Source organism: Astatotilapia calliptera, chromosome 4 (genome assembly GCF_964374335.1).
Source record: "Astatotilapia calliptera chromosome 4, fAstCal68.1, whole genome shotgun sequence".
In the NCBI taxonomy this organism is placed as follows: Eukaryota; Metazoa; Chordata; class Actinopteri; order Cichliformes; family Cichlidae; genus Astatotilapia; species Astatotilapia calliptera.
The window spans coordinates 1,897,365-1,922,907 of NC_137425.1; the positions used below are offsets into that span (position 1 = coordinate 1,897,365).

The 25,543-nt window shown below is 43.5% G+C and overlaps 2 protein-coding genes and 1 long non-coding RNA gene across 4 annotated transcripts in view; 1 reads left to right on the forward strand and 2 right to left on the reverse strand.

Moving 5' to 3' along the window:
• Positions 1–24,191, reverse strand: part of LOC113020181 (trypsin-like) — a 28,899-nt gene extending 4,708 nt beyond the window's left edge. Inside the window, exons 1-2 of one of the 2 annotated variants that reach the window (XM_080300069.1) lie at positions 24,115–24,191; positions 21,664–21,684 (exon numbers count right to left, since the gene is read on the reverse strand). In XM_080300069.1, coding sequence (XP_080156195.1) covers positions 21,664–21,684; positions 24,115–24,169 — 76 coding nt within the window. In that variant the 5' untranslated portion in view covers positions 24,170–24,191. Of the gene's footprint in view, positions 1–841; positions 974–21,663; positions 21,685–24,114 lie in introns of those variants that run through there. The other variant, XM_026163937.2, reaches the window with a different exon arrangement.
• LOC113021429 (uncharacterized) lies at positions 13,089–21,508 on the reverse strand. Its single transcript, XM_080301074.1, has 4 exons — positions 21,444–21,508; positions 20,737–21,005; positions 19,997–20,142; positions 13,089–18,809 (listed from the first exon to the last, which is right to left on the reverse strand). The coding sequence occupies exons 1-4, from the start codon at positions 21,506–21,508 to the stop codon at positions 14,520–14,522; spliced, it is 4,770 nt and encodes a 1,589-aa protein (XP_080157200.1). The 3' UTR covers positions 13,089–14,519.
• LOC145428221 (uncharacterized) lies at positions 22,688–24,175 on the forward strand. The gene is made up of 2 exons (XR_013908454.1): positions 22,688–22,804; positions 23,043–24,175. It is a non-coding gene; the product is annotated as an uncharacterized LOC145428221 (long non-coding RNA).
• Positions 24,192–25,543: the final 1,352 nt, after the last annotated feature.

The following is a 25,543-nucleotide window of genomic DNA, read 5'->3' on the forward strand; positions in this document are numbered from 1 at the left end:
TACGTTTCTGTCTTTGTCAGAACGTCTGTGTCACCATGTCATAGCACTCATGGTAGTCACAGTAAACATAGTTATCATAGTTATCGTGTTTAGTTTTCCCAGTGTAGGTTGCAGTTTAGTTTGTCACCCAGTTTGTATTGTATTCATATTTATCAGCCAAAATAAAATGGCTTGGCTTTGGTTTAACTCTCCGCTCCGTCTCCTTCTGTGTGCGCACCTGGGCCCTCGTTCTCGCACAGTCAGCTCCGCTGGCCGTGACACTCCCGCTTAAATCCAGAATTGAATTCAAAATCCTGCTCCTCACATACAAGGTCTTAAATAATCGGGCCCCATCTTATCTTAATAACCTTGTAGTACCATATCACGCCCTGAAATGTTGGTGATTTGATGATATATAAATAAAACTGAATTTTCTTATCACAACAAAAACAACAGCTGAATGTCATCTACGAAGGACGTGAGCCACATATTTGAACTGTAATATCTCTTCTTGAGTATTAAGACTTAATATGTTAACATTATAAAAACATTATAAGTCTCAAGTTCTTAATATGAATTGGAATAAAATTTAAACACGGAATCAAAGCTAAAATAAAATAAAGCAGCTGTGACACAGACGCTGATTGATGGAGAGCAGTTCAGCCTCTCAGCTGCTCCCCAAACCAAACAGATCGTCACATTAATCTGTGTTTTAGCTTTCATCACCAAGATAAAGATGAAGCTAAAGCACAACACCAGTCCTCCTTTTCCTGCAGTGCCACTTTAAAGTGAAGCGCTGTGCTCCTGAGTGTTTTCACCCTCTGAGTCGTACCTGATGCAGGTGTGTGCAGAGAGCTCTTACCTTGGGTCAGGAGCATCAGCCCAGCAGCCAAACACATCACTTTGTAGAAAGCCATCGCTGTAAGATCCAAACCTCCAGACCTGCTGAGGCATAAATAACCTTCCTCTCTCCTCCTCCTCTCTGTCTGCATTAAGCACACCTCTCTCAGACACCTGTCTGACGACACACCCAACACCTCACTGCAGCTCACCTGATCCAGGAATTTCAGCTTCCAGGCAGCAATGTTGAACCTTTTTATTAATCCTTTCCAGCTCGATTTCTCTCCCAGTCAATCAGTACACGTCCTTTTCTCCTTCCTTGGTGTCCAGCCTCACATACGGTTCACTGTGAGCCTTTTCCTTTATCCTTGCCACCTCTCTCTTAGCAGCCAGCAGTCCGGTCTACTTCCTTCAGCTCCCTGACTCTCCCACTTTTTGTTTGCTAACCTCTTCCTTTGAATGCTTTCCTGTACTTCCTCATCCTAACACCAAGTCCTCTTCAGTACACCAAACACCTTCTTGGATGTTTCCCTCAGCGCTTTCCCAGCTATCTGGCAACTTTTCCCTTCCAACCAGAACCTGAACTCTGTGCTACATTCTGCCTTCTTTAACTTCCACCATTTCATCTTCATCTCTGTCTTTCGCGTCCTCTTCTTGATTTTTATAGTCATCCTACAGAGTGCCATCAAAATCTCCCCTGAGGCCACCGTGCAGTCTTACATCTCAGATTGCAGGTTCTGCGTAAGACACAATTTAATTGTCCAGCAGAATTACTGGACTTGAAAACCTGATGCTGAACAAACTGAACTTCACAATTTAGCATTTCTTCTTGATATTTCATTCTGCTTTTTCTAACCTAAATAATAAATATATTTATTATTTATAAATATTTATATTTATTCTGCTCTTAAAAATTTGAGCATGTGCGAGTCAAAAAACAGTGAACCTGTCTCTTATTATTCGGCTGTAACTCTGATAACAACCAATCACAGAGTGGAGACAGCTGTCAGCATTGTCAGCATTTTCTTTAAACTTAACTTAAACAGCAACACAATAACGTCAGAAGAACAATGACCCAACTCTTAATTTTGAAATTATGACTAATGACTGAGAATGTAAAGTTCAAATGTCAGCACTGAAGGTTTGTTTAAAGAAGCAGTTTCTGTTTGTGCTGCATGATTCACTCAGAGATTATAAAGGACAGAAACACAACAGATCTGTTCTGTGAAAGAAAAAGTCCTTTCTGTGCTTCATTTATCTGCACTGACAGCAGGACTTACACAATAGGGAGTGTCAACAATAACCCTGCTCAGGAATTAACTGGTCAGCCTGCATTAGGTTTCCTAGAATTAACAAATGAACTGCATCCACCGTCAGTGACATAACGTGGAATTACAGTCTCCTAGTTCTCACCCCCCCCCCCCTTTTTTTGTATATGAGGGGTGGGGGGCACACTGGTGGTCTAAATACTAGAGACTGCGGGCAATATTACATTTCCTCTGCACATGCTCAGTAAGCCTGTGGAAGTGAAGTGCAGTTATCTCACTTATGCAGAGATGCTCAAGGTTCAATCTAATTTTCTCATAAGGAAATTTGTTTTTGGATGTACAATATTTTTTTCTGCTGCCAAAACTTTGGATAACTGGGATTTTTATTTATTTATTTATTTTAATTCCGGAGGCCTTTGAAAGTGACAAACAAAGACTCACTGCAGGCTTGGACAGCTGATTGAAGGAGATGCTCTGTCCCCACTGCTGTTCTGCAAAGGCACGAAACCCCCTCAGTGAGATCGTTGACAAGACTGGCTACAGATACCGACTATAGAATCGAGCGATCATCATCAGTGTTTGAAGCCACGTTATGAACCAAATAAACTGTTCAGGTAAATTCACCCAGTCAGGGGATTGTAGCCTAGCTGACTGACTGGTTTTCTCCCAGGCTGACCATGAAAAACAGCGGCTGAGTGAAAGCCTTTATTTGTTAATGCTGGTGTGCGTCACATCTATTGTGTCTATAATGCCTCTGTTTTGCTACGCTGATGCAGATTTGACGTAGCTACGTCTTACGAGTTATTCACTACCTGAACAGTTTAGGTGGTTCATAATGTGGCTTCAAACACTGTGACGTTTTTCCTCATTTGTACTGTGATCTTATTTTTATTTTCTGTTTTATTTTCTTCCATTTTTGCAGAAACCCTTATGTACCATCACACTGAGTATTAGAGAAACTGCATCTTTTGCAACTCAGTCCCTGGATGTAAGACCATCCTTCTGATTCAGGATAATCACGGGAGCACCAGCTAGCCTTCAGCCAACAGACACCATAATAATAATAATAATAATAATAATAATGGAGTGGATTTATATAGCGCTTTTCAAGGCACCCAAAGCGCTTTACAATACCACTATTCATTCACTCTCACATTCACACACTGGTGGAGGCAGCTACTGTTGTAGTCACAGCTGCCCTGGGGCAGACTGACAGAAGCGAGGCTGCCATATCGCGCCATCGGCCCCTCTGGCCAACACCAGTAGGCGGTAGGGTAAAGTGTCTTGCCCAAGGACACAACGACCAGGACAGAGAGCCCAGGGATCGAACCGGCAACCTTCCGGTTACAGATGCGATTCCCAACCCCCTGAGCCACGGTCGCCCCTATGGACCATACCGCACCATACCTTTGTTGTGTTATGCTCATGTCGTGGATTACTGGAATGCTGGTGGAACTGAGACACCTGTGATTTTCTGGATCTTTAGTTATTATTACAGTCAAGCAGAAACACTTTGACTAAACAGGTGATTTTAATTTTTTGTGACTTCTTTATCTTCAGGATTCAGGTCACAGGTGAGATAAGTGCAAAAAAACCAATTAACAATATAATAAAACATGAAGCACTCCTGTGTGTGTGGGAAGGGAGAGGGTGAATTTTTGAAAACTGGTTCTCAGGAAACACTGTAATGATAACATTATGTGAAAGATGATTTCCTGGAATAATACTTTAATGTCTGTCAGCAAACTGGATCTACCAGTAAGAGCACAGGTGAGTTTACAGGTATGCAGGAGTGCAACGTCATTGTGCCGGGAGAGGACCTGAAGATGAAACAATTCCTCTGGTTAAAGGAGACAATAGATGATAAACAAATGAATTCAAAAGAGATTGTATGAGAGTTTTTGTAAAAGGCTGGCAGGTTATTAAAAGCTCTGCAAGGAATTGGCTGCTTGATTATACACACCTGAAACACACAGCAGGTTTATCGACATTAAACAATAAGAACAAAGAATGTAACATGAAAAAACAGACGCTCCATCTTTTCTTTGAAATCCCAAACATTGCCATCACTGTCATTCTTAGTGAGAATAAACTTGGTATATATCTGTTTATGTGCTCATTTGGGGGCTGGTGAGGTTGAGAAGTCTTCAGTTAAATTTTAGCACCAAATCAGAACAGCAGTCACATCAAGGTGCTTTATATTGTCAATTCACTAGCTCCAAATGAATATAAATTAGTTGATGAAATAGCTGCAGGGTTTGAAAGTATAGTTATATGGGTAACCGCATTAATTATATCCATTACAATGTGCTGAGACTCTCTAACCTAACCAGAGACGCCATGGAGGGGTTCGCAGAGCAGCTGGGGCCGACCTCGCTGATGGGAGTGCAAAATCGAATGGGCCTGGACATGTTGTTGGCCGAGAAGGGAGGTGTATGTGCCATGTTTGGTGACATGTGTTGTACCTTTATTCACTGGTTGGGGTGAGAAGGAGAACAGGACAGAGGCAAGCGTAGGGAAAGTGAACGCCGAGTGGCCTCGCCACCCAGAGCAGAGGAAAATAACTGGTGGAAGGCTAGCGAAGCTGAACAGCTCTCGATAAGGTAGTTGAGGATTCCATGGAGTGGAGTGGATCAGCTCGGACAATTAGGAAGGAATGGCAGAAGAAGAGGTCAAAGGGAATTGAGAACAATGGGAATCTTAATAGGTGAATGAGCGGAACCCTGGATCAGGTAGCGACATGGCTCGACTTTGAACTGAAGCTCTGACAGAGAAGTATGCTGGATTTTGAGATTTGAGGTGAGGCTTGGAGGTTCGTAAGGCTTGCGTGAGCTTGTCTTTGAGTAGAAGATGGAGAGGGGGTGCTTAGCTGGTTAATTACTTCAGATAAGGTAGTGATAACTACTGTGCTTATTTCGGAAATGAACAGAAGTGACAGCAGCAGCTTGGGAAGGGTTGATGCATTGAAAGATCGTTTTTAGAAAAGTTGTCTAGATGCGGAGAAGCTGGCGTCCCAGTGGTAGAAGGATTCACTGCTGCTTTTGCTGTGATAAATGCAGAGAAACTGGCAACTCTATATTAGAAAGCTTGCTGCTGAGTATGCGAATGAGGGATAAAGAAGAACCAGGCAACTCGGTGCCAAAGCTTGCTACTGTATTAGCATAGGAGTGATAGAGGAAGAGAACCTGGCGTCCAGTTGCCAAAAGCATGCTGCTGCATTTTGCCAATATGGGATACAGGAAAGGGAAACTGGCGACTTGTTCGTAGAAAACCTTGCTGGTGCGATTGGATATGAGGGAAGGACCTAGCATCCTGGTGCCATGAAAGCATGTTGCTAAATTTTGCGAAGGATGGATGGAGGGAAGGGAAACTGGCAAGGTGTTGGTAAAAGGCTTGCGGCTGCTTTTGTAAATAAGGGATAAAGAAAAACCTGGCAACCCACCTCTGCCAGATGTTTATTATTAAAGTGGGGTCCGTTGTCTGATCTGATGGTTCTTGGTCCTTCATAACTTCATATCCCATTTGGTTTGCCCACCATCACAAGAAGATATCAGTATCCTTGTTGTCCTTTGGTCACCTCTCATGTCTGTAAAATCAATTTTGATGCCCTTAAAAGAGGCATCCAGTATTGGAAACCTCCCCTTTGAACACTGGTGCAGCTGCTTTGGGTGGTGTTCATTACAGGTGTTGCATTCCATCACATAGCTTTCCACCACAGGCCCTCCATGTTCTTGTGAGTTCTTCTGCTCTCATGTGCAGCACCAAGTGCTTATTTTAACAATAGTTGAGAAAATGTTGCTGGGACAACTAACATCCTATCATGTGCTCTCCAGAATCCACTGTTCTGTGTTGCTTCTTTCTTCATCCATTTATTGATGTTGTAGCTGCTGCATTATCTTGATGTCATCTTCTGTCAGTGATGGTAGCGATTCTTCTGCCAGAACAACCATTTGTCCTTGATATCCTCTTTTCCTCCTTTGCCGCCCATGTTTGGTTCTTTTGATATCCTTTACATTTCATCACTGCCACTTCCCTTGGTAGCTCATAACAGTTCTTCCGATTGTTCTTTATGTTTTACTGGAGTATTGGCTGTAAATACAAACCCTCAGTCTTACCGATTAAGGTCCATTGACATGAAGTACTGAAGCTGAATAGATGCTTACTCTTTTTCCTTGTGGGAGTTGTAGTGCTTTGGTGAGAGCCACAATTTCTGCCACCTGAGCTAATGCAGGTTGTGTGATGATTCCTTGTACTAATGTTTCATTTGTCTCTCCATCATGGCTCTGACTCACCACAGCAGATTTTCACCCCTGTTTCTGTATACAATGTGAGATCTGGATGCTCCAAGGCCACACCTGGCCTGTATTCCCCTCTAAAGCATCCTCTTTCAGTACAGATCTTGGGCCTGGATCTGGTTGCTGTTGTCGTAGCTGTGGTTCACGCTCAGTCTGTGCTTGTGTAGCCAATGCAGCAGCCACAGCTTTTTGTGTTTCTTCTTTTAAGTCCACTAACACAGCCACCAATCTTTTAGCTTTAACTTTGTTCTTGTTAACCTCTGAGTCCTTTCCTGCAATCTGTTGCTTAAACAGCCTTTTGGTTCATTGTTTCATCTTCTTCTCTCTGTGTCTCCTGACAAGATGTTGGAAATGCTCTCTCCATAAGAAATCTGTCATAACACTCAGTTGAACCACTCCATCAAGCAAATCTTGTGCAGATCTTGGCTAACCAATTTCACACTGATTTCTTGCCAAGTGTAAGGTTGCTTCAGTCCTATCAGGCTGCACTCCTGTTGGATTTTCCCAGAGTTTGGCTACCCGGTCCAGATATTCAGTCAAGGTCTCATTGGCAATCCTTTAAATGCCCTTAGATCTTTCATTCCTGGGTACAGGGTTTCCATATGTTCCCACAGGGCATTACTGAAAGGGATCAAGGCAATCGCTATCATGGGTTCCAGAGCCAAACCCAATTCCTTCCAAGAGTCTCTGTGCACTGGGTACCCCTTCTGTTTGAAAAAGCAAGGCACAAATGTCTCCAATGGCAAGTATCTCTCCTTCTGTGTTATCTTCAAAAGTCAAAATCCAGGCTGGTGCTCCAGCAGATAAAGATGGCAATTTCTCACCAGTCCTTCTGTATCTCTGAGATAAACTGGTTCTCATATGGACTGGCACAACAAGCGACTGATATCTCTTCTTTCCATCCAGTCTGGTCTAGTGCATATGGCTACCTCTGCTGATAGATGCAGGTAGTTCTTGATAATCAATTTCATCCTCTGTGTCAGTTTTTATCCTCCTGGCTTCTTGATGTTACTGGTGAACCATGTGTTTCTTTCAGCTCCAGCTCTGATCCAGTTGTGTCCTCTTCTTCTATTTGTCCCACTATTTCAGCATTCAGCAAGCCAGTCTCTGTTTTTTTAAATTTCTTTGGTCAGTTTTGATTTTCCCTTGTACTGATGACGTCCCTCAGTTTTCTTAGAATATTTCTTACTGAGAGCCACAGTCTCCTCCTCCTCCTTGGTCATTGTCGTTGACTTCTTTTTGATTCTCAGAGTCTGACTCACTCATCCTCTTCTTTCTTCTGGTCTGCTGTTCTCCTACTGGAATCTCCTGATTTGTTGTTGGAGGAATCAGTATGGAATCTCCTTGTAGCTTGTCTGGAGGAAGGAAGGAATTATGGAAGGGAATATGGGAAGAGGAGGAGGGATCTCCTTCAGGCCAGAGCCCCAGCATACGTGTGCTTTCCTCATTCCTGACATCTGTGCAGTTTGAGTTTGCTTACCTGTGGTTACATCCTCTCTGGTAGTTATGTTAGACCAGTTTCTCATTAGCAGAAATGTGCAGTAACGCGTTATAAGTAGCGTGTTACTGTAATCTGATTACTTTTTTCAAGTAAGTAGTAAGGTAAGGCATTACTATTGTGAAACAGTAATTAGATTACTGTTACTTTCCCATAAGCACGCTGTGTTACTGCATTACTAAACCGTGATTTTGTTTGTGAGAGTGCGTCATGACTTAAGCGTGTGCGACGTCCATGGTAACAGACGTGTGCAGATCAATAATGGATAATATGGAGTGCGCAGGAGAGTATGTGTGCAGCGTTTAAATCATGGAAGTACTGACCTTACTTTGGGTTTGATTCCGTAAATAGTGACAAAAACATTAGCGTCCACTGTTCACTGCGTGGGAAAACGCGGACCACTCAAGGTGGCAAATGAGTATTTTGTCCACATCATCCTCTTCATGCATGTTGTCTTACTCCAAGCTGTATAGGCTCGAAAGCCTACTACCAATGAAGCATATTAGGTGATGTGCATCTCTGTAATGAGAAGGGGTGTGGTCTAATGACATCAACACCCTATATCAGGTGTGCATAATTATTAGGCAACGTCCTTTCCTTTGGCAAAATGGGTCAAAAGAAGGACTTGACAGGCTCAGAAAAGTCAAAAATAGTGAGATATCTTGCAGAGGGATGCAGCAGTCTCAAAATTGCAAAGCTTTTGAAGCGTGATCATCGAACAATCAAGCGTTTCATTCAAAATAGTCAACAGGGTCGCAAGAAGCGTGTGGAGAAACCAAGGCGCAAAATAACTGCCCATGAACTGAGAAAAGTCAAGCGTGCAGCTGCCAAGATGCCACTTGCCACCAGTTTGGCCATATTTCAGAGCTGCAACATCACTGGAGTGCCCAAAAGCACAAGGTGTGCAATACTCAGAGACATGGCCAAGGTAAGAAAGGCTGAAAGACGACCACCACTGAACAAGACACACAAGCTGAAACGTCAAGACTGGGCCAAGAAATATCTCAAGACTGGTTTTTCTAAGGTTTTATGGACTGATGAAATGAGAGTGAGTCTTGATGGGCCAGATGGATGGGCCCGTGGCTGGATTGGTAAAGGGCAGAGAGCTCCAGTCCCACTCAGACGCCAGCAAGGTGGAGGTGGAGTACTGGTTTGGGCTGGTATCATCAAAGATGAGCTTGTGGGGCCTTTTCGGGTTGAGGATGGAGTCAAACTCAACTCCCAGTCCTACTGCCAGTTTCTGGAAGACACCTTCTTCAAGCAGTGGTACAGGAAGAAGTCTGCATCCTTCAAGAAAAACATGATTTTCATGCAGGACAATGCTCCATCACACGCGTCCAAGTACTCCACAGCGTGGCTGGCAAGAAAGGGTATAAAAGAAGAAAAACTAATGACATGGCCTCCTTGTTCACCTGATCTGAACCCCATTGAGAACCTGTGGTCCATCATCAAATGTGAGATTTACAAGGAGGGAAAACAGTACACCTCTCTGAACAGTGTCTGGGAGGCTGTGGTTGCTGCTGCACGCAATGTTGATGGTGAACAGATCAAAACACTGACAGAATCCATGGATGGCAGGCTTTTGAGTGTCCTTGCAAAGAAAGGTGGCTATATTGGTCGCTGATTTGTTTTTGTTTGGTTTTTGAATGTCAGAAATGTATATTTGTGAATGTGGAGATGTTATATTGGTTTCACTGGTAAAAATAAATAATTGAAATGGGTATATATTTGTTTTTTGTTAAGTTGCCTAATAATTATGCACAGTAATAGTCACCTGCACACACAGATATCCCCCTAAAATAGCTGAAACTAAAAACAAACTAAAAACTACTTCCACAAACATTCAGCTTTGATATTAATGAGTTTTTTGGGTTCATTGAGAACATGGTTGTTGTTCAATAATAACATTATTCCTCAAAAATACAACTTGCCTAATAATTCTGCACTCCCTGTATATACTTTGCAAAGAGATTTTTACACTTACACATGTCCACTGGCTGACCAGTGGGTGGCAGGGTATGGAGTGACACATCAGTGTCCAATGTAGTGGTTTATCTGCAAGTATACCATCAACACTGACACAAATACAAGAAAACAGCCTTTGAATAGCTGTAACTGTAGTGACCACTATATGTGAAAGAGTTAAAGCAATCACAGTCCAGCCCAGTTGGTAAATAATAACAAACACACTGTAATAAACTAATAAAAGATCAAAGCAACAATGTCAAAAATGAATTTAGAAATTAACCCAAAAAGAATCTGTATCAATACTCGATAAGAAATTAATGAAACAAAAAACTAAGATTCAATTTAACAATCAACTCAACAGGAATTATGTCAGAATCAAAGAAAAAAAAAGAAAATGAATTTAGCAATTGACTCACGCAATTATTTATATATTAAACAGATACAAACAGGGGCAGCACAGTGGTTAGCACCATTGCTGCACTGTCCTGAGTTCAATTCCACCATCAGGCCGGGGTCTTTCTGTGTGGAGTTCTCCCCGTGTTTGCGTGGGTTCCTTCCGGGTACTCCGGCTTCCTCCCACAGTCCAAAGAGATGCTGTTTGTGGGGATAGGTTAATTGATTAATTCAAATTGCCCATAAGTGTGAATGCGGGAGTGAATATGAGTGCGAATGGTTGTCTGTCTCTGTGTGTTAGCCCTGTGGCAGACTGGCGACCCGTCCAGGGTGTACCCTGCCTCTCGCCCTATGAAAGCTGGGATAGGCTCCAGCATCCCCGCGACCCTGAAAAGTATAAGCGTAAACGAATGGAATCAATCAAAGAAAATCCATCCATCCATCCATCTTCATCCGCTTTATCCGAGGCCGGGTCGCGGGGGCAGCAGCCTAAGCAAAGAGGCCCAGACCTCCCTCTCCCCAGCCACCTCCTCCGGCTTATCCGGGGGAACACCAAGGCGTTCCCAGGCCAGCCGAGAGATATAATCTCTCCAGCGTGTCCTGGGTCTGCCCCGGGGCCTCCTCCCGGTGGGACATGCATCTCGGGAGGGGAAAGCGGTGCTCTACCTGCACTGTGTATAGTGCTGGCGGAGCGCTGCTGACGTCGACTGAGAAAATTGTCAGGCGGTGGAAGGAATACTTCGAGGACCTCCTTAATCCCACTGACACGTCTTCTGAGGAGGAAGCAGAGTCTGGGGATGAGGGGAATGACCCGCCAATTTCCGGGGGCGAGGTCGCTGAGGCAGTTAAACAACACCTTGGTGGCAGAGCCCCTGGTGTTGATGAGGTCCGCCCCGAGTTCCTGAAGGCTCTGGACGTTGTAGGGCTGTCCTGGTTGAAACGCCTCTGCAATGTTGCGTGGAGATCAGGGACAGTACCCGTGGACTGGCAGACCGGGGTGGTGGTCCCCATCTTTAAGAAGGGGGACCGGAGGGTGTGTTCCAACTACAGGGGAATCACACTCCTCAGCCCCCCTGGGAAAGTCTATGCCAGGGTGCTGGAAAGGAGAGTTTGTCCGCTAGTCGAACCTCGGATGCAGGAGGAACAATGCGGTTTTCGTCCTGGTTGCGGAACACTGGACCAGCTCTTTATCCTCTCGAGGATACTTGAGGGTGCATGGGAGTTTGCCCAACCAGTCTACATGTGTTTTGTGGACTTATGGGGCAGGGATAGTTCAGTAGGTAGAGTGGTGGCCCCATGATCAGAAGGTCGGGGGTTCGACTCCACTGAACGGCTACCCTGAGGTACTCCTGAGCAAGGTACCGTCCCTACACGCTGCTCCCCGGGCGCTGCATTGGTGGCTGCCCACTGCTTCACTGGGTGAATGGGTTAAATGCAGAGGAACTATTTCCCTATGGGGACTCACACGCACACTTTACTTTTCTTTTTTGGAGAAGGCATTCGACCGTGTCCCTCGGGGTGTCCTGTGGGAGGTGCTGCGGGAGTATGGGGTGTCTGGCCCATTGCTACGGGCTATTCGATCCCTATACAACCGTTGCAAGAGCTTGGTTCGCATTGCCGGCAATAAGGCTGCCCTTTGTTCTGTTCATAATTTTTATTGACAGGATTTCTAGGCGCAGCCAAGTGGCAGAGGGCTTTCGCTTTGGTGGCCTCAGAATCTCATCTCTGAATTTTGCGGAATATGTGGTTCTGTTGGCTTCATCGGGTGGGAGCCTCCAAGTATCTCGGGGTCTTGTTCGCGAGTGATGGGAGAAAGGAGCCGGAGATCGACAGACGGATTGGTGCTGCAGCTGCAGTGATGCGGACGCTGCACCGGTCCGTCGTGGTGAAGAGGGAGCTGAGTGTAAAAGCGAAGCTCTCAATTTACCGGTCGATCTACGTCCCTACCCTCACCTATGGCCACGAGCTGTGGGTAGTGACCGAAAGAACGAGATCGCGGATACAAGCGGCAGAAATGAGCTTCCTCCGAAGGGTGGCTGGCCTCTCCCTTAGAGATAGGGTGAGAAGTTCGGCCATCCGGGAGGGGCTCAGAGTAGAGCCGCTGCTGCTCCACATCGAAAGGACCGAGCTGAGGTGGTTCGGGCATCTGACAAGGATGCCCCCTGGGCGCCTCCTGGGTGAGGTGTTCCAGGCATGCGTCTGGGGCCCGATCGGGCACTGCCCGAAGAGGAGACATGGGCCCATCCTCCCGCAGGCCCACCACCCGCAGGAGGCGCCATAGGGGTCGGGTGCATTGTGTGCCGGGTGGCGGCCAGGAGCGGAGGCCCTGGCGGACTGACCCCCGGCTGCCAAGACTGGCAACAGGGACATGGAATGTCACCTGTCTGGTGGGGAAGGAGCCTGAGTTAGTGCGTGAGGTTGAGAGGTACCGGCTAGATATAGTCGGGCTCACCTCTACGCATGGCTTGGGCTCTGGAACCAGTCTTCTGGAGAGGGGCTGGACTCTGTCTCAGTCTGGAGTTGCCCCTGGTGAGAGGCGGCGGGCTGGGGTGGGTATTCCAATATCCCCTCGGCTTGCTGCCGGTACGTTGGGGTTTTTCCCGATGGATGAGAGGGTTTGTTCCCTGCGCCTTAGGGTCGGGGAATGTTAACTTGTCATCAATCAATAACAGAAATGAATCCCGAAATCAACTGATTAAGAACTAATAAAAAAATCAGTTAATTCAATTCAATTCAATTCAAATCAATTCAATTCAATTCAATTCAATTCAACTTTATTTAAATAGCTCAAAATCAGAATGCAGAAACAAATATATATATATTATATATATATATATATATATATATATATATATATATATATAAAGAAAACACACCAGTTAATTCTATAGCTTTTTCCTGATATCAGAAATCAACTTAAAGAAAACAGAATACAAAACCCAATTAGCAGTTAACTCTATAGTTGTTAACTTTTTACCAAACAAAAATAAGAGTCAGTTTAATATTTATCTTCTAAAATATCAGATTAAAAAAAGGTCAGTTTAGAGTGTAATTTTCCAGAAACATTTAATCATTTATCAAACAAAAATGAAGTTCAATTTAGAATTTAACTTCAGAAACAATTACTCAAGAAATTATTTTTCACTCTCTGGCTTCCGTAACAAACCTTGATCGTGTGATTGTAGTTATTTATGTGGTTATCATGTGTTTATTTCTTTACTGTTGAGAACCACTAGTGTTTATTAAAGGAGAATTCCCTCCTTCTTACAGTGACAATGACAATGATTATTCACCATCATGTTATTTAATCCATATTTTATTTTTAAAACTTAGCCTTTTACTTTAACCTCCTAGGACCTGGCGTGCACATATGTGGACATCATATTTTAGTTTATTTAGACCAAAATACTCAATTTACAAGGGCCTGTTAATCGCTTATGAGGACATTATACTGCTGCTGTTCTATCGAAATGTTAATATCCTCATATGTGGCTCTCATTTTTCTTAGAAACAAAGATCAGGTAAAAACATCTGGTAGTTCTTTGTTTTTACATTCATCAGGCTCCAATATGCCCGAATATCAAAGAGAAATTAAAAATACATGCTGTGGAAGAGTTTGCGTCTTAGGAGGTTAAGCTGTTTGAATTTCTCATTACTCACGCTCTTGATTTATTTCCTTGTTTGATCTTTATATACATCATTTCCTTGTTCTTAGTAAATCTCTATTTAACCTGTTTTTAATCTGACCTTTGGCCTATTACTTTTTAACTTAAACATCACTTATAATCTTAACCTTTTTTGCACTTTATTACGAACTTGTACCGTAACTCCCGGACTACAGAGCGCACCTGATTAAAAGCCGCATGCTCTAATTTTAGAAAGAAAATCAATTTTGTACTTCTACAGGCCGCACCAGATCTTAATCCGTAAGGTAACATAAACATGGTAACATAAACGTTATGGTAACATACAAAAATACATACTGCAAATGCTTTTTTTCCTCGAACAGTGCCTATAACACGACTACCTACAAGTATACGTAGGTATCAGTAACACACAAATTACATTGCTTATGGGTTTTTTTACGGAACAGTACACAAACAACATTACAACGTCTCTTAACAACCGGTAAAAATATATACCGTATATATACTACTTATCAATTTCATTGGTCTACTGTTACCAGGCAAAATGTTTTTGAACGCATGAAAAAAAATATGCATTAGCCGCACGTCAGTATAAGCCGGGTGTTCACAGTGTTGGACGGTTGATGGTTGTTTAAATTGTAGTGTTTGTTGGAAGTGTGTTGTTTGTAGTTGTGGTTGTATTTGATGGACGGTTGATAGTTGTTGGAAGTGTCGTGTTTGTAGATCTTGTGGTGTTTGTTGGACGGTTGGTGGTTGTTGAAAGTGTGGTGTTTGTTGAAAGTGTGCTGTTTGTAGAGCTAGTGGTGTTTGTTGGACGGTTGATAGTTGTTGGAAGTGTAGTGTTTGTAGATCTTGTGGTGTTTGTTGGACGGTTGGTGGTTGTTGAAAGTGTGGTGTTTGTTGAAAGTGTGGTGTTTGTTGAAAGTGTGGTGTTTGTTGGACGGTTGATAGTTGTTGGAAGTGTAGTGTTTGTTGGAAATGTGGTGTTTGTAGAGCTAGTGGTGTTTGTTGGATGGTTGATAGTTGTTGGAAGTGTAGTGTTTGTAGGTCTTGTGCTGTTTGTTGGACGGTTGGTGGTTGTTGAAAGTGTGGTGTTTGTTGGAAATGTGGTGTTTGTAGATCTTGTAGTGTTTGTTATAAGTGTGGTGTTCGTAGTTGTGGTTGTATTTGTTGGACGGTTGATAGTTGTTGGAAGTGTCGTGTTTGTAGGTCTTGTGCTGTTTGTTGGACGGTTGGTGGCTGTTGGAAGTGTGGTGTTTGTTGAAAGTGTCGTGTTTGTTGGACGGTTGATAGTTGTTGGAAGTGTAGTGTTTGTTGGAAATGTGGTGTTTGTAGAGCTAGTGGTGTTTGTTGGATGGTTGATAGTTGTTGGAAGTGTAGTGTTTGTAGGTCTTGTGCTGTTTGTTGGACGGTTGGTGGTTGTTGAAAGTGTGGTGTTTGTTGGAAATGTGGTGTTTGTAGATCTTGTAGTGTTTGTTATAAGTGTGGTGTTCGTAGTTGTGGTTGTATTTGTTGGACGGTTGATAGTTGTTGGAAGTGTCGTGTTTGTAGGTCTTGTGCTGTTTGTTGGACGGTTGGTGGTTGTCTGAAGTGTAGTGTTTGTTGAAAGTGTGGTGTTTGTAGGTCTTGTGCTGTTTGTTGGACGGTTGGTGGTTGTTGGAAGTGTAGTGTTTGTAGTTGTGGTTGTATTTGTTGGACGGTTGATAGTTGTTGGAAGTGTCGTGTTTGTAGGTCTTGTGGTGTTTGTTGAATGGTTGGTGGTTGTCTGAAGTGTAGTGTTTGTTGAAAGTGTGGTGTTTGTAGGTGTGGTGGTGTTTGTTGGACGGTTGGTGGTTGTTGGAAGTGTAGTGTTTGTTGGACGGTTGGTGGTTGTTGGAAGTGTGGTGTTTGTAGGTCTTGTGGTGTTTGTTGGATGGTTGGTGGTTGTTGAAAGTGTAGTGTTTGTAGTTGTGGTTGTATTTGTTGGACGGTTAATAGTTGTTGGAAGTGTGGTGTTTGTAGGTCTTGTGGTATTTGTGGGATGGTTGGTGGCTGTTGGAAGTGTGGTGTTTGTAGTTGTGGTTGTATTTGTTGGACGGTTAATAGTTGTTGGAAGTGTAGTGTTTGTTGGACGGTTGGTGGTTGTAGGTGTGGTGGTGTTTGTTAGACGGTTGATAGTTGTTGGAAGTGTCGTGTTTGCAGGTCTTGTGGTGTTTGTTGGACGGTTGGTGGTTGTTGAAAGTGTGGCATTTGTAGGTCTTGTGCTGTTTGTTGCACGGTTGGTGGTTGTTGGAAGTGTAGTGTTTGTTGGACGGTTGGTGGTTGTTGGAAGTGTGGTGTTTGTAGTTGTGGTTGTATTTGTTGGACGGTTCATAGTTGTTGGAAGTGTAGTGTTTGTAGGTCTTGTGGTGTTTGTTGGACGGTCGGTGGTTGTTGGAAGTGTGGTGTTTGTAGTTGTGGTTGTATTTGTTGGACGGTTGATAGTTGTTGGAAGTGTCGTGTTTGTAGATCTTGTGGTGTTTGTTGGACGGTCGGTGGTTGCTGAAAGTGTGGTGTTTGTTGAAAGTGTGGTGTTTGTAGAGCTAGTGGTGTTTGTTGGACGGTTGATAGTTGTTGGAAGTGTAGTGTTTGTAGATCTTGTGGTGTTTGTTTGACGGTTGGTGGTTGTCTGAAGTGTAGTGTTTGTTGAAAGTGTGGTGTTTGTAGGTGTGGTGGTGTTTGTTGGACGGTTGGTGGTTGTAGGTGTGGTGTTGTCTGTTAGACGGTTGGTGGTTGTTGGAAGTGTGGTGTTTGTAGGTCTTGTGGTGTTTGTTGGATGGTTGGTGGTTGTTGAAAGTGTGGTGTTTGTAGTTGTGGTTGTATTTGTTGGACGGTTGATAGTTGTTGGAAGTGTGGTGTTTGTAGGTCTTGTGGTGTTTGTTGGACGGTTGGTGGCTGTTGAAAGTGTGGTGTTTGTAGTTGTGGTTGTATTTGTTGGACGGTTGATAGTTGTTGGAAGTGTCGTGTTTGCAGGTCTTGTGGTGTTAGTTGGACGGTTGGTGGTTGTTGAAAGTGTGGTGTTTGTAGGTGTGGTGGTGTTTGTTGGACGGTTGGTGGTTGTTGAAAGTGCGGCATTTGTAGGTCTTGTGCTGTTTGTTGCACGGTTGGTGGTTGTTGGAAGTGTAGTGTTTGTTGGACGGTTGGTGGTTGTTGGAAGTGTGGTGTTTGTAGTTGTGGTTGTATTTGTTGGACGGTTCATAGTTGTTGGAAGTGTAGTGTTTGTAGGTCTTGTGGTGTTTGTTGGACGGTCGGTGGCTGTTGGAAGTGTGGTGTTTGTAGTTGTGGTTGTATTTGTTGGACGGTTGATAGTTGTTGGAAGTGTAGTGTTTGTAGATCTTGTGGTGTTTGTTGGACGGTCGGTGGTTGTTGAAAGTGTCGTGTTTGTAGATCTTGTGGTGTTTGTTGGACGGTCGGTGGTTGCTGAAAGTGTGGTGTTTGTTGAAAGTGTGGTGTTTGTAGAGCTAGTGGTGTTTGTTGGACGGTTGATAGTTGTTGGAAGTGTAGTGTTTGTAGATCTTGTGGTGTTTGTTTGACGGTTGGTGGTTGTCTGAAGTGTAGTGTTTGTTGAAAGTGTGGTGTTTGTAGGTGTGGTGGTGTTTGTTGGACGGTTGGTGGTTGTAGGTGTGGTGTTGTCTGTTAGACGGTTGGTGGTTGTTGGAAGTGTGGTGTTTGTAGGTCTTGTGGTGTTTGTTGGATGGTTGGTGGTTGTTGAAAGTGTAGTGTTTGTAGTTGTGGTTGTATTTGTTGGACGGCTGATAGTTGTTGGAAGTGTGGTGTTTGTAGGTCTTGTGGTGTTTGTTGGACGGTTGGTGGCTGTTGAAAGTGTGGTGTTTGTAGTTGTGGTTGTATTTGTTGGACGGTTGATAGTTGTTGGAAGTGTTGTGTTTGCAGGTCTTGTGGTGTTTGTTGGACGGTTGGTGGTTGTTGAAAGTGTGGTGTTTGTAGGTGTGGTGGTGTTTGTTGGACGGTTGGTGGTTGTTGAAAGTGTGGCATTTGTAGGTCTTGTGCTGTTTGTTGCACGGTTGGTGGTTGTTGGAAGTGTAGTGTTTGTTGGACGGTTGGTGGTTGTTGGAAGTGTGGTGTTTGTAGTTGTGGTTGTATTTGTTGGACGGTTCATAGTTGTTGGAAGTGTAGTGTTTGTAGGTCTTGTGGTGTTTGTTGGACGGTCGGTGGCTGTTGTTGGAAGTGTCGTGTTTGTAGTTGTGGTTGTATTTGTTGGACGGTTGATAGTTGTTGGAAGTGTAGTGTTTGTAGATCTTGTGGTGTTTGTTGGACGGTCGGTGGTTGTTGAAAGTGTGGTGTTTGTTGAAAGTGTGGTGTTTGTAGAGCTAGTGGTGTTTGTTGGACGGTTGATAGTTGTTGGAAGTGTAGTGTTTGTAGGTCTTGTGGTGTTTGTTGGACGGTTGGTGGTTGTTGAAAGTGTGGTGTTTGTTGGAAATGTGGTGTTTGTAGATCTTGTAGTGTTTGTTATAAGTGTGGTGTTCGTAGTTGTGGTTGTATTTGTTGGACGGTTGATAGTTGTTGGAAGTGTGGTGTTTGCAGGTCTTGTGGTGTTTGTTAGACGGTTGGTGGTTGTTATAAGTGTGTTGTTTGTAGGTCTTGTTGTGTTTGTTGGACGGTTAGTGGTTGTTGAAAGTGTGGTGGTGGTGATATTGGTGGTGTTTGGCACTGGTAGCAGTCTTGTGCAGGTAACACTGAGATCACTGTTGGTCCCAGTAGACTTGAACGTCATGAAGCCCGGCCGGTTGGAGGAGATCTGGCTCGTGATCCAGGTCTGGTACTTGGATACTCTGGTGTAGACTCCTGGAAGATTCGGCCTGGCACAACCTTCCCTAAAACTGACGATTCCTGCCTGAATCCAGCGACCAATCTGCTTGCTCACCATTGGACCTCCTGAATCCCCCTTTGAGAGCAGAAACATTTACTGTTAGACAGAACCATCAGGGTTTATTAAGGGGGTGCAGTGAGAAGATGGCATGTAAGAGGAATGAACTGCTTATGCATTTCTGTGAGTTCCTTTCCCAACGAAAATACATTTGTTATTCTTTGTGCTTCACATGTTGAATTTGGAAACCTTTCCTGAATATAACCAGAGGTACGACTCAGAGGTCTTTTTGTAGAGCTGTCATGGTGATGACTAGATCAGGGTTTTTGGTTCTATACTGCCCCTTCAAGAGCTGCCTTAAACTAGAGCACAGACAGTGAGCTGTGAGTGGGAGGCATTCCACAGAGATTCTGAAATGTGTCACGTGCGTGTGTTTAATGGTCATGTACTGTGAGAGCTAGCTTGCTGTATGATTCCTGTGTGTGTGTATTTGTCCTAACGCATAGCTTGTGTCAGTGACCTGGATCTGAGAGACCCAGGGTCCATGAGCAGTTATGGACCAATATAATATATGATGTATGTTTGCTGGACTGTGCTGTTCTTGTGCTCTCCATGCTTGTATGTATAGGCAAGTGGGTGTATCTGTGAGTGTGGCTGAGCACAGGGTTTCAGGTAGGCTTGGTGGGTGTGTCCCATCTGGAGGCTGGCCCCACCTGCAGCTAACGAAGCCTCATCAGGGAGCTACTCAAGAGTGTGGCTGAGCACTCCTCGGCGTGGGATCGTTGCGTGAGACTCCACGTCAGTGTTCTTTGTGAGCCAAGTTAAGTGAGTGCATGCCTGCAGTGGTTAAGTGTCCTGACAGTTGCTTCCACTGGTTTTGGGTTAGTGACAATTCAAAACCTACCTTTGAATTTGTTAAAATATGGTATACTTTATATTCTGTTAAACATGGGACCCCAACGTGGGATCTCTCCCGATTTATTGTTAAATTTAAGCTTTTCTGAATGCAATCAGAAAATAAAAAACCCAAGAATCTTTCCTGTGTCCTGTCTCATTCCCCATGACTGAGCCACATATATGATTTCCTGGTTATAGTTAAAAAAACAGCATCTGTTCTATTAGTAAATTACACACAGCTCAATATGGTCTCTCTTAGCAGATCAGGTATGTTAAATAGAACTGACTGCATCTGTGTGCACCTGAAAAACTAAGAAGAATAATCTGTAAAAGGTGAAAATGTGCCAAACACAGGTAACAACAATCACCTGACAGGAGTCCTTTCCTCCTGCACTTAACCCGGCACAGATCATGTTGTCAGTGATTCTTCCCACTCCATAGTTACAGTTGCACTGCCTGTTTCCCACAACAGGAACCTCCACCTCCATCAGGTTTTGTGGAGAAGGAAGGGACACTGAAGGGGTAAAAAAAATCTGTTTAATAAACAGCGTGTGACAGATTAAAGATACAAACCTGAACAGTAAACAAAGCATCGTTCCACTTCCAGGCATTTATTCTGGTGGTGAATAAGTTTTAACTCAAAGGATTTCCCACTTTCAGTGGTCACATGACAGAAAGCTGTATATATTGAACCACCAGACAAATCTGATTAAAAGTAAAAAAATATGCACAATCAGTTTTTAAAGTGTTTTTGACATTTGGTTCGTATTTCTATCTTTGATGCTTCAGACATTTTCCAAATATTTCAGTCCATGTTTCTTTTAGTGTTTATAAAGTCTGTTTCCCCTCCACGCGCACAGGTTTATCATCAAAAACGAAACTGCATGAGGCCAGTTTCTTTTTTACAAACATTTCCTTTGAGGTTGGCTCAGAAACTTGGTGTCTTTTCTATAAATTCATAAATCATAGTTTCTGAAACATTTAGGCTTCTCTTCAGCAACAGAATCATAAAATAAGCAGACAAAGGCTCCTTTATGGATACTTTGGAGAAGCTGTTTGTTTCCTGTCATCCTCAGACAATATTAATCTGTTCTAACCAGTGACCCACCTCCCCTTCCTATATCGCCCCAGCCGGTGACCCAGCTGTTAACACCGCTGTAGAAGATGCTGTCTGAAGCTGCCAGGCAGACGGGAGAAATGTAGCTGCTGAAAGTCACCGGTGAGGAGAGCTGCAGGAGGCAGACGTCGTTGTCGTTGGTACCAGAGTTGTAGTTTGGATGTTTGATGATCTGTGTTACTGTCCGAGACACTGCATTGGGATTAGATCCCTGTAGACTCTGAAGGCCCAGATTCACAGTCAGACCGCTTGCAGTAATGCTGAGATCATCAGGAGCGACACGAACAGTACACAGTTGTTACAATTGTTATAGACGAGAAAACATATATAAAGTTTGACTTCCTGCCCTGTTAAATATTTGCAAGTGATCATTTCATTTATATACCACATTTCATTACATGAAAATTCAATGTGTTCAACAGAAAATGAAGAAACACTTAAATTTTTTTTTATATGTAAATGTAAATATTGATCCTGTTACACCCCCCCCCCCCCCTCCCCCAGATTAGGACCCTCCATAATTTCGTTAAATAATCTTTAGAGTGCAGCTTCAGCCTCATCACTCACGTTTGAAAGCAGTGAGCAGCAGTCAGCACCCACTGACTGTTAATGAGGGATCCTCCACAGAAGTGGGACCCAGATGTTTGCAGACTGACCTGCCAGGGCCAGCTGCCAACAGGGGCCACCTGTCCTCCTACAATCCTGGTGTTGAGCTTTGGCTGACCACAAACTGAAGACCGACATTAAAACACAGAGTGAGCATTACTGTAGGAGCTGTAAACTCTCAGCACTACAAACTGCTGAGTGAGGACACAGTGATCCTGGAGTCTACAGTTCACTCACAAACTAATATTCATATGAAACTAAAGATTTATTACACATAAAACTAAATCATTACACAAAGAAGCTTTTTCTTACCACCCAGCTGTGACTCAGACTCTGAAACACAGAAAACAAACAATGTTTAAACAAAAAATCTGCATTCATCTGTCTGTGGTTTGTTCATTGTCTGTAATAATAGTGGGTCAGTCAATAGTCAATATCTGTGGTTAGCTAAAAGCATCCAGCAGTGAGTCAGTCCCCTTGGGGAGGGGCTGTAGCTGCTAGCTGTCTGTTTGGCTTTACCTGAACTCGACCTCTGGGCTGTTGGAGCATTTTTAATGACATAATCTGATCAATAACACAGCTGCTGTGAGGTTACTGTGACCCTCCAACCCACATAGCAAAATTGGTATGGCCTGGATCTGGCCCATACACCGCAAAGAATGACGGCCCACACATGGGTCAGCACAAGGCCATTTGCAGACACACTGGTGGTCCTGTGCTGGCCCATCTGTGGACTACCTCTGGCAAACCTGATCTGGACCACCAAAGGGCCGTCATTGTTTGCGATACGTGGGCCATGTGTAAGTTGTGCACAGCCACGGGCCAGTTGTAGACAAACTGTGCTGGCCCTGACCAGTTTCAGCTCTGGCCCCAGATGTCAGAATAATGTGTACCTTAATCAAGCCATGTAATAACAACACGTGTCAGAATATGCAAAACAGTGCAAAAGTAACATGACACATGTTCAGACAGTGAATGGACTGACTCTTATATAGCATTTTTCTACTCTCCCGGATTACTTAAAGTGCTCTGTACAACATACCACATTCACCCAATCACACACTTTCTCTACACTGAGTGCTTCCTAACTACATTCACACACATTCACACTCTTGACATGTGGACTGAAGGAGCCAGGGATCAAACCACTAACCTTCTGACCAGTTGGTGAGCTGGTCTACCTCCTGAGCTACAGCCACCCGGTGGTAAACATGAGTAAACCGTCACTAGGTTTTGGATAAAGTGTACACTCACAAACCTGTCAAACCTGCATTTGAAACATTCTAGGATTTTGATTGGGTGTTACTGAACAGGAAAGTAATGTGTCTGTGTGATGCTTCCATACAGTCTGAGATAACTGTGCTGTTTTTCAGAAAAATAGGTGTCATTTAAAATCTTGATTATGTGACCAGTACGCTGCTTCCTTATGCTTGTGCCGTGGACACATGTGTCTGTAAGTAGTTCATTTATTATTCGTGGTTAGTTTTTGACTGTATTTCCAAGAGTTTGTTTTCTGCTTTTTTTATTTGGCTAGTTTGAAGGTGCTATTCTAAGTAAGCCAGCCTGTTAATTTCAAGTGTTCTAATTTTTCAGTAAGATGTTAATAAATTGAATGTATTATGAAGAATCTTTATATATATTTTTATATAAATATTAACATATATTTATGTGTTATGTTTCGTTTTCCCCAGTTTTACAGTCGTGGTTAACCATGCAAAGCAGTCAAAGGCTCCAGTGGGCGCTTCCTTCATCTGTTAAATGCAATTTCTGTAGCTAGTTGTGTGTGTGTTTGTATGTGGTTACCATTTACACCATTATCATTTTCGATTGGCGAGCTTTCCTCTTCTGAGAGGATTGTTATCATGTAGTTGTTTTCTGACAAAGATCAGTGAACTCTTTTCTTTAAAGTTTTCTGATCTTTTTGTGTGTTTATGTTTGTGCGTGTTCTCATCTCAGCTACTCAGTGTTTTTATAGTTTTGCTTTCATTTTCCACTCTCCACAATTACTCCATTGTTCGATAGAAAAGTTATAAACAACCATCAAATAATCATTAATAAACGTTTTTAGTTTTTTTTAAACATGTACACCCTCATGAATAAATCTCTGTGTATGACTCAAAACTGACTGATTAAATCATCAAAAAATAAATTGAATTGAAAATGAAAGTTAAAAACTGAATCAAAGCTAAAATAAAATAAAGCAGCTCTAATAACTGTGATACAGGGGCGACCTTGGTTGGGAAGCACATCTGTAACCGGAAGGTCGCTGGTTTGATCCCTGGGCTCTCTGTCCTGGTCGTTGTGTCCTTGGGCAAGACACTTCACCTACTGGTGTTGGCCAGAGGGGCCGATGGTGCGATATGGCAGCCTGGCTTCTGTCAGTCTGCCCCAGGGCAGCTGTGGCTACAACTGTAGCTGCCTCCACCAGTGTGTGAATGTGAGAGTGAATGAATAGTGGTATTGTAAAGCGCTTTGGGTGCCTTGAAAAGCGCTGTATAAATCCAATCCATTATTATTATACAGACGCTGATTGATGGAAAGCAGTTCAGCCTCTCAGCTGCTCCCCAAACCAAACAGATCGTCATATTAATCTGTGTTTAAGCTTTCATCATCAAGATAAAGATGAAGCTAAAATAAACCACCAGTCCTCCTTTTCCTGTCGTGTTACTTCCTGCAGTGTCACTTTAAAGTGAAGCGCTGTGCTCCTGAGTGTTTTCGCCCTCTGAGTCGTACCTGATGCAGGTGTGTGCAGAGAGCTCTTACCTTGGGTCAGGAGCATCAGCCCAGCAGCCAAACACATCACTTTGTAGAAAGCCATCGCTGTAAGATCCAAACCTCCAGACCTGCTGAGGCTTAAATACCCTCCCTCTGGCCTCCTTTTTGTCTGCATTAAACACACCTCTCAGTTTCCTGTCTGGCGACACACCCAACGCTTCAATGCGGGTCACCTGATCTTCCTCACATCAAACATGTTGTATTAAACAGGAATTTCGGCTTTCAGGCAGCAACCTTTTTACTGATGAGTAACTTATTTTTAGAATTAATTATTAATTTTACATCATGAAACCAAAATCCTGCTACAGACTGAAGTATTTTAAAAGCTGAATAATATAAATGTAAATGTTAAATGGCCTGTATTTGTGTAGCGCTTTTACTAGTCCCCCCTAGGGACCCCAAAGTGCTTTACACACCCAGTCATCCACTCATTCACACTCAGTGCCTCAAAGCTATGCTTTATATTAATAAGTGTCATATAATTATATAGCGTAGTATTAAGTGGACACGGCCCTGATAATAAAGGCCTTAGACTACGTGTCCTTTAGTGGTAGATTGTTGGAGACCCTCACCCACGCTTGTCTGCAGGAGTTGATAACAGGGAACCATCTGCCAGTAGAAATTTACTGGAAGGGAGTAGGGAAAGGTCACAGCCTCGCCAGAGCTGAGAAAAGATGTTGTGCAGCTAATAGACAATAACCTCTGAGTGCGCTGTGCAACGTGACTACTGAATGCCTGTGTAACACTGTTGTTAGGGGCACACCGCCATCACCAGATCCACGCAGAGTGTCATTCAGGACGCATCTCCCTTGTAGAAGTGATTTTGTGAGAGAATAAAGTGTAAAATGGTCTACTGAGCAGTGTGTTGTCTTCCATCAGATGCCTATGAGGAATCAAAAGAACAGTGAAGTGTTGATATTTAACAGTGTGCATTTATTCTCAGCCTCAAACGTCAGACCACAAACAAAAAGCCATCAGACTTCTGACTAAAAAGCCATCACACTAAATGCTCTCAGTCTTTATCTCAATCTCGAGTAGGACTTAAGAGGTGATAAGCTGCCAGGAAATACAGTGACAAAGCAAAGAATCTAATATGGGTGACATGAAAAAGGTGGAGCTGAGCAATCATGACTTCACTTAAAGCAACCTTTTCTATTTCCAAAACCCTGATGGACTCCCTGATTTTGGTTTGGGTCAGAAACTAAAACCCAGCATCCTCCTCTGTCACACCAACCCTCTGCATGTCCTCCTTAAGTACATTCATGAATCTTCTCTGAGATCTTCCTCTTCTCTTCCTGCCCAGCACCTCCATCTTCACCCTTTTGTCCAGTATATCCACCCTCCATCCTCTGCACATGCTCGAGCCATCGCTGCCTCTCTGCTGTCTCTATGATGGATTCATTTCTGATCCTGCCTT

Coding starts and splice junctions, on each gene's coding strand:
- LOC113021429 (XM_080301074.1), bottom strand. CDS start 21,508: ATGCTCACTCTGTGTTTTAATGTCGGTCTTCAGTTTGTGGTCAGCCAA. Junction 20,143..20,736: donor GGGCGATATAGGAAGGGGAG/GTGGGTCACTGG, acceptor TTACCCCTTCAG/TGTCCCTTCCTTCTCCACAA. Junction 18,810..19,996: donor GAGGAAAGGACTCCTGTCAG/GTGATTGTTGTT, acceptor CTGCTCTCAAAG/GGGGATTCAGGAGGTCCAAT.